The sequence below is a fragment of the Rissa tridactyla genome, chromosome 3 (assembly GCF_028500815.1).
Source record: "Rissa tridactyla isolate bRisTri1 chromosome 3, bRisTri1.patW.cur.20221130, whole genome shotgun sequence".
NCBI lineage: Eukaryota > Metazoa > Chordata > Aves > Charadriiformes > Laridae > Rissa > Rissa tridactyla.
In genome coordinates this window covers 120,484,127-120,492,804 of record NC_071468.1, presented here as the reverse complement: position 1 = coordinate 120,492,804, position 8,678 = coordinate 120,484,127, and the positions used below count along the sequence as shown (strand labels likewise).

Sequence of the window (8,678 nt, the reverse complement as noted above, 5' to 3'; positions counted from 1 at the left end):
TGGGGTGCAGCTTGCTAGTCAATGTGTGAGGCAGACAAATGAGGGACAGACGATCCAGGCAAATCCCAGTTAAGTCATATCCTGCATATCATTTTGGTGTCCCGAGAGTAAAGGGACACCAAGAATAAAACCGCAAGCTGTCACCACTAACTCCAAAAACATGCGTAGGCTCTGACACTGTTCATTTTACTTGTGTAGACAGAGCCCGTGTCTTCGCCCGTGCCAGACCACACACTGACTGCTCTGCCAGGGCGCCTTGTGATGGCAGTTCCTCCTGGAATGAGGCTGTTGGGCTTGCCAGAGCTGCTAGAGGATGGGCCAGGGTTTTCTTCACACGATGTCAGGAAGCTGTTTTTGACCCGCTCTCCTGCATCTTCAGAGCAGAATGTGATGGTTGGGAAAGACGATAGGGACCGGCCCTGCTCCCTTTGCATGATGTTACTTTAAGCCTTTGCACTGGGGAAGGAACACGTCCCAGCTGCCCCTCGGCTAGTCCCTAGCCCCTCGGGCTCCTCATCGTGAGGGTAACAGAGTTCAGAGACTCTCATCGGTGCAGAAAAAACACCTCAAGAGTATAGCTGGAGTCACTCTCTACAAACATTCCAGTATCCGCTCCTTTTCTGGGAAACTCTACACGCAGTCCATTTTCCTTGGGATCTGAAGACTGGTAGTGTCAATCTTCCCAAAAGATGCCCAAAAGGAGAAGCCGAGAAGAACCTACACAGTCTGCTCACTTCCTTGTTCTCCCCCCCCACCCCTAGAGTGCTTTGTCTCACTATCTGCTGGGCGTTGTACTGGGTACACTGGGATGCTCAATTACCTGCAACAAGTGCTCCAAATATCTCCTAAACAGTGTTTGACTTAACGGACAGTTTCCAGGATCTTTGTAGCTCAGCATCACTGCTCATTCCTTAATTTCCTAGGAGCCTACGTCTCCAGGATACAGGCTTTCTCTGTACTAGTAACAAAATCCATGTCGGGCAGTCGCTGTTGCTTGCAAATGGACACTTGTTTACCAGCAAAAGAGGAAATCTATTATGGGCAATACATGACGCTCATCAGTGCTGGATAAAGCTCGGAATAGAGCGGCAAAATTAACAAGAATTGTTGCTCGGCTAACGGCTTGTTTCACTGCTGTTGGGGAAAATCATGTCACAAAAATTAGGGCAGCCTCAGGGAGCAGCTTGGTCTTTCCTGTGTTGGCTTCCAGGCCATCTTAGCCGTTTTTAATGTAGGCTCACAGACCCTGCCTTTGGCTTCTCCTGCTTCTGAGATGTTCCAGAAAAGCAGCATGGGAATGGATGAAAGGTGCCGTGGCCCCAGGTGAAGTGCAGTTTTATGGAACTCCTGGAGTTCAAATAAAAGTATTCATCACGGCGTAAACTGTTTCCCAAGTGCAAATGCCGCACTCAGCCCACAAACTACAAGGTTAGGAAAAACCAGGTGCTAAGTGCTGTAGTTTGAGGTAGTTTCTCTCTCCAGTGTATCAGCACTGCAATTAACTCAAATACTTCCTGTGTTCAGCCACTGTAGGAGGTAGCTGACAGCGTCTCTCTGCTCTCTTAAACGTCATGGCTAATAAAGGCGGCTTTGCCACAGTCATTGGAGCAGAATATTGAAAGCATGAGTTTCTAAGGCTCTTAAAATCTATATTTAGGCTCCTTAAATAGACTTGTATGAAGTTGCCCAGAAGCATTGAATAAATGCAGTTTCTAAGCTGGGACCTTGTTTGATCTGTACCTCTGAACACCAGGTCAGTTCTAGGATGCCCTCCTAACTCTGACCCTTCAGGAGAAGAACTAGAAGAACCCTGACCTGCCATCTGTAATTTCTCTAAAGAAGCGTTTTTTGGAAACTGAAGATCAGATTTTTTTATACCTAAGTGTTGTATGAAGGAGAAAATTTGCTTTAGGTGCAAATACAAACAGTAGCTGAAGAATTGGTGGTATTTGCTCATGGCCAAAGCACATGTAGGTTTTTGTTTACTGTTCAAACATGCATTTAGGGCATTCATTTTCCCAAAAGCAAAGAACTTTGCCAATTGTCCTTTGCTCGACTTGCACCACTTTCATGAGAAGTGGGAATTCTGTTGTGGGATGACAAATCACTTTCTCTCTAACCTCCACTCACAGGCTTTGCGTGCAGAACATCAGTCTTGCATGTGTGCCCCAGGCCTGCACAAGTTGTGGAGGTGGGTTAGAGACCTGCAACCATGGCATGGGTTGGCAGTTGCTGATACCTTGTGTGTGAAACTGCCTCATTCACTTACTTAGACAGGGCAAAACAGGATTTGCAGCCCAGGATCCATGGAGTAAAAAGGTAGAAAAGACTTCTGCAGTGATTGCTGGGGCATTTCAGAATTCATCTAAATGACTCCGGTGCTCACAAACAACACCACATATCTCTGTTCCCCCATTCCACTGCCGGATCTTCTGCTGGTGCAAGAAATGGAGACTCTTCTAACACTTCAGAGCAGTACAACAGGACGTCTCTTGTGTGGTTGTTCTCTCATCCAAGGCTGGGACTTGAACTAGATGGTTTTCATGGCCACATATTTTCTTTGTTGTTCACAAGGCACCTCATCCTTCACAGAATCACAGAATGGTAGGGGTTGGAAGGGACCTTTGGAGATCATCTAGTCCAAGCCCCCGGCCAAATCAGGTTCACCTAGAGCAGGCTGGACAGGAAGGCATCCAGGTGGGTTTTGAACATCTTCAGAGAAGGAGACTCCACAACCTCTCTGAGCAGCCTGTTCCACTGCTCTGTTACGCTCAAAGTATAGAAGTTTTTCCTCAGGTTGAGATGTAATTTCCTGTGTTCCAGTTTGTACCTGTTGCCCCTTGTCCTGTCACCGGGCATCACTGAGAAGAGTTTGACCCCATCCTCTTGACACCTGCCCTTTAGATATTTATAAGCATTGATAAGATCCCCTCGGCCTTTCCTCTAAGAGAAGTGCTCCAGTCCCTTCATCATTCTTGTAACCCTCTGCTGGACTCTTTCCGGTAGTTCCCTGTCCTTCTTGAATCACGGAGCCCAGAACCGGACACAGTACTCCAGATGCGGCCTCATCAGAGCAGAGTAGAGGGGGAGGATGACCTCCCTTAACTTGCTGGCTCTTCCCAGCGCGACTGGCTGCTGCAGACCCGCAGTTGAACGGGGGTTCTCACTGCAGGGCTGTTTGGCCATCACCACTCCAGAGATGTCTGCAGACAGACTCCTCCTTTGCTACCCCGGCTCTCCTGGCCTTGGGGACAGCACAGGCCAAATGATTTGGGTGATGCTCAAAGCAGTGCCAGACCGGGGGCAACCAGGACCCTCTCCTGAGAGCATTGCTTTGAGTGATTGCTCCTGCCAGGCAGCAAGTGGAAAAAATCCTGCAAGCTCTCATTTGGCCCCCAGGCTGGTTCGTTTACGGCCATGGCAGGGGGATGGCAGCCCAGGGAAGGGTGCGAGCTGCCTCGGCCACCCTGCAGCACAGCGGACGGAGCCTGCAAGAAGCCAGCAGTGTCACCCCATGGAATGCACATCCCCTTTTCAAGGGCAGAGGCACGCCCAGACCACACGATGCTTGAGCACTTTCCTGTTTCCATGGTAAAGCACAGGATACAGCTGATGTGGCGCGCTCACCCTGCAGACAGGGCAAAGGCGGCAGGCGAGCAGAGGTCCCAACCCTGCCTTTCACCCACAGTTCATCTTTCCTGGCTCGATCACCCTCCCTTGTGTCTGGGGACTGAGAGTCACTCCCCAGTTTAATTATCGAAGAGGAGCATTAGGCCAGGGCTGGCGTTACACGGCCGGAGGGCTCAGCGGCACTGCCAGGACGTCGGGGTGGGTTGGAGGGGAAAGCCTCCTTTCTGCCCGATAAGAAACCTGACATGCTGAGATGTGCGCCACTCGTTATCCTGCAAAGAGGGGGGAAAAAGGAAGGAGTGATCCAAGAAGGGGCTGTGGGAGGTTTAGCACTACTTGTCCTAAGGAAAAAGCCTAGTTTTGGTCCGTGCTGTACAAAAAAGATGTGGCCAGGCTGGAGAGAGTCCTGAGAAGGGCCACCAAGATGATCAAAGGCCTGGGAAGCCAGTCGTATGAGGAAAGGCTGAGAGAACTGGGTTTGCTCAGCCTTGAGAAAAGAAGGCCTTATCACCACGTTCCAGTATTTAAAGGGTGCCTACGAAGAAGGTGGAGACTCCCTTTTCACAGGGAGTCATGTGGAAAACACAAAGGGTAATAGGTACACGTTACTCCTGGGGAGATTCCAATTGGACACAAGTGGAAAATTTTTCACAATGGGAACCATCAGCCATTGGAATATCCCCAGGGAGGTGTTGGATTCCTCAACATTGGACACTTTTAAGATTGGATTGGACAGGGTGCTGGGCCATCTTGTCTAGATGGTGTTTTTGCCAGGAAAAGTTGGACCAGATGATCCTTGACTTTTCTTCCAACCTGGTATTCTACAATTCTATGAAATTACATGGTCCGTGTGTGAATCTGTCTGTCAGCCTCTTGTCTTCCCAACAGCATTGAATCCTGTTAACTGTTGAGGACCTCAGAGAAGTTCTTGTTGTGAGTTCACAAGTATTGATGGTTGGTAGAGTTTTTTAGAGCTGCCGCTGAGGGAGGAACGGGCAGAACGTGACCACCCCAGCCCCTGGAGAGCCCCAGCCAGACCTTGATCACCTCTGTGACTCTGCCATCCCCAAGGCACATCCAGTTTCCTACCAGCAGCTGGTGACAGAGTGGGTGAGGGAGGTTACATCAGCAGAAAGCACTGCGTGTATGGGGGGCAGGTTTAGGGAGGCTCCAATCTTGGGGGCAGAGATATGTGAGGACTGGGTGTGCGAGGAAGAATGTGGAAACTCGGATGATTGGAAATAGAAGAGGGTTGGTGGGTACAGGACCTACCAAATGAACCTAATTTCTTCTGCTCATGGGATTAACAAATTCACCTGAGGTCACAGTTAACATGCAGTTGGACATACCTTACATACTGGGCACGTCATACAGGGGCCGGAGAGGTGACTCTTTATTCTTGCCTAACTTAACTTTTCCAAAATGCAGCTGTTTCCCGAACATGTTTCCTGGGACAATGGAGGAAGTAAACATGCTGGACAGACTGCTGAGCCATGAAAACATCAGAGATCAAAAGCATAATTGGCTTCATGGTCCAAAGAAAAGACTCAGAACTCCACACCTGTAAACCCCAGTAATTTTTCACTGGCCATTGTAGCGTGGATAAAATGGACCTGAGCTCTTTGTATTGTTCATATCGAAGGTTCCCAAAGTCTTTAAGGAATGAAGAGTGAAATCTGGGCTTGGAGCATGTGTTAAGAGTTGTTCAGCAACTGTCACAATCCAAAAACTCTAAGCAAGGAGTGTGAGAGAAGGCAGGCTTGTGCTTCAGAAACCTGCATGCCACAATCCCTTCCTTCATTATTTTTCCTGAGCTGGAATAAATCAGAGGAAGGTGACAAAGTAGTGACTGTCCTCCACCCAATGCTATAAAAGGTGAGTGAGGGAGAGCTCCCACCCTTTCCAGAGACTAGGTGAACCTGGTAGGTTTTTGTTGCAATGATGTGCTTTAATTTAGTGCCTTCCAGTTAAACAGGGGGAGATCCATGAGTGACAGCTATCATCAGGAGACAAGCCCGGTGACAGCCCTCACTTCAGGACGGAGGGTGAATGGAGGGGTCTGGGCTTTAATGAGGACAAAGGGAAGGATTGGACCAGCTACCCAAAAACAGCCAGCTTCCCAAAATTCCGGGCTCCTGAGGGGATTAAGCTATTGGTGAGCCCACTGCCCACCTTGCCTGTGCCAAAGACTTAGATCTTGCTGCTGCCAGTGGGTAGGAGGGGTATGGGGTTGTTGCTGCCATGTGTTTGCCATTCTTCCTCCATTCAGTACTCCCACCTTTTCTTCTCTCCCATTTTATCTTGATCCATATACAAATACAAATGCAGCCTTTGCCCCAAGTCTTTGAGACTGGCACAGTTAATTTCTTACCTGCTTCTCTTTTGTGAACTGTCATGTCTTTTGTGACACTGGCAAGGACCTTGTCGTTGAAGATCCACCCAAAGATGTCCCTTCTGTGCCAGACAGCTCAGCATCACATCCTGATTTCTCATTCACATACAGTTGAGACCCATGCTTCGCTAAACGTGGTGAAACCTTGGAGGTGAATTGTCTACAGAGGTAAGATGTGGAGGGACTGTGCCGTCTACAGGGATTCATACTTCCCAGTTTATGTAAAGCCTATTCTAATTCAGTGGGAGTCAATGGTTCTGCAGCAGGTCAATATTGCATAAGGTAATTCCAGAGTGGGTTAGACCAAATGGCTCTCCAAAGGCAAATTTTGGTTGGAACAATGTGTGAAGGTCTGATTTTCAAGTTTCCACTGGCCATGCAGTTCAAAGAGATTCTGGATTTTCAAAGATTTCTTAATCTCTGTTTTCTAGTTCTAGTACTATATCTACATCTTCAAGCAAAAAGAAATTGCTTTCAAAATATGTAATACATTTAATTGATGCTTGTGTATTGTCTTCAGTCATCATCACGTCCCCATACCAAACCATCACACATGCCTGCAAGAGTAGGCAACAGTTTCCCATCCTGGTTCATCCAAAAGTCCTGGGAACAGGTTCCCCACTGGTAAACATAGGCCTGATTCCCTAACAACCAAATGGGACTGTACTACGTGACAGCAGTATTTGATATTGGCCTCAAATCTAAATCTTCATGATTCCGTCTCTCATATTTTACATTAAGTTTTGTAACCTTTGTGTGTGCTGTAAATACTTTGCAGGGGCTCTCATAGCCCTCTGCTTAGGACAGGAGTCCTGCCTTTAAAGGTACACGGGCTTGGAAATAACTGATTCCACAAATGTAGTATTAGAGCAATAATTTATATAAAACCTTTCATCCTGCCTGGCACATGATGGTTTATATTCACTGCAGAGTTGACTTTCTGAGCACTCCAAGTGTGATTCTCCTCTGAGAGGAGACCCAAACATACAGACTTTACACAAGAGACTCCTGACATACTTAACACTACTATGCATTAAATAAAGGCAGTCCACTCTGTGGTAGAGGGCAGCAACCATCTCTGTCTTACCACATTACATATCAAGGGAAGGACAATTATTGTTAGGATATAAAGCTTCCTTTTCTTCAAAAAAAAAAGTGCCACATGGAGCTTGCAGTACATTCCATCTGAAAGAAGACCACGCAGGAATCATCACGGTCTTCATTTTATCTAAGTCAAAAGTGAAGATCTGAACTGGACTTTCTCAGCTGTGAATCTTTGGTTCCAGAAAATCTTGAGTAGAAAGTGGAGAGCACTATACCCTATGGCCTTTCCAGGCTCTAATATGAAGGCAGGAGAGAAGCTATGAGGTACTGGTGTATCTACACAGGCCTTTGGAATCATTCAGAGCGTTGATAGCGGAAATACTAAAACCACTGGCAAACAGCTGTGTATAGCACTACAATTCATGGCTCAGTACTGCATAGTGCTAAGCACCCTCTTAAAGGCTGGGAAATCTTCACCCCCAATGTCTTTCCCAGCACTTGAAGGCCTTCAAATCATTCCAAGTTTGAAACATCTTGTCATCTCTTCTGGGATTGGCAGCCCCTGTAAAATTCCACTTCTCAAAGCTTCCCTGCCTTACACCTTAACCAGAAATGATTATTCCAGAAGAATGCACCAAGGCACAGCTTAGTCAGAGTGAAGCAGCCCACTTCTTGGTGACTCACTCAAAGGTGCTTTTCGCATGTGTCTTGGAAAGGGCAGAGGTCCTTTCAGAATTACGTGATTTAGCATTTGCAGTGCCTCAGTTAAGCAAAGAATATGACTTGGAAGTGTTTTCAGAGGAAGCGCTGGATGGCTCTGAAGATGATACTCTGTATTTTCCTGCAAAACAAAGCACAGTGGTTGGACATAAGGACAGACAGTGTGGGACATGTTGGCACTGCAAAATAAGGACAGTTAGACCTGTCCTCATGACCCAGGTGGCTTTGACTTCGTCTGCAGCCCTGATACTAGCTGGATTACAGCAATACCAGCAATCACAGAAATCAACGTGTTTGATGACTCAGCCAGAATATGTCAGCTTGAACTGACTGTCATGCCGTAGGTTAGTAATTTACACAAATGGAGGGACTCCGTTGTCTTCCTTGAGCATGGGCACGTGTCTAGAGCACGTGCTCTTGAGATGAATCCCAGCTCCCTCCCTCATGTGACCACGAGGCCCTAAACTAAGACCCAGGTGCTCAGAGCCCAAGAACAGTGTGTGGCAGAGAGCGCTAATAATAATGTGTGAGTTTCAAGTGGCAGCGGCATGGGAGGCAGTTGTGGGCACGTCTCATTCTTGAGGGTGGTCTCCCAAGTGTATCTGGCTAGTGTATCTAGTGTATCTAATGTACCTGGCTAGTGTGCTCGTGTAACTTCCTGTAGCACAGTGACGGACCAACTTCTTCTTCCATTACCTGACTAATAAACAGACTTTTAAAAAGCAGTTGCTTGCCTACATGAAATGCCTTCATATCCCACTTTGACCCAATGTCGCCATCTTCTCTGAGCAAGGGTTGGATGCAAAGATTGCACAATGAAGAATGAAATTACTCATATTTTCAGCAATGCTTCTTGCAAAATACAGTCATAACTGAAATGATGACATCCATA

The 8,678-nt window shown here is 47.3% G+C and overlaps 1 protein-coding gene across 2 annotated transcripts in view; it reads right to left on the bottom strand.

The window, feature by feature from the left end:
* Positions 1-5,505: 5,505 nt before the first annotated feature.
* ADGRF5 (adhesion G protein-coupled receptor F5) overlaps positions 5,506-8,678 on the bottom strand; it is a 51,458-nt gene continuing 48,285 nt past the window's right edge. Inside the window, exon 20 of one of the 2 annotated variants that reach the window (XM_054196106.1) lies at positions 5,506-7,907. In XM_054196106.1, coding sequence (XP_054052081.1) covers positions 7,828-7,907 — 80 coding nt within the window. In that variant the 3' untranslated portion in view covers positions 5,506-7,827. The remainder of the gene's footprint in view (positions 7,908-8,678) is intronic. The other variant, XM_054196105.1, reaches the window with a different exon arrangement.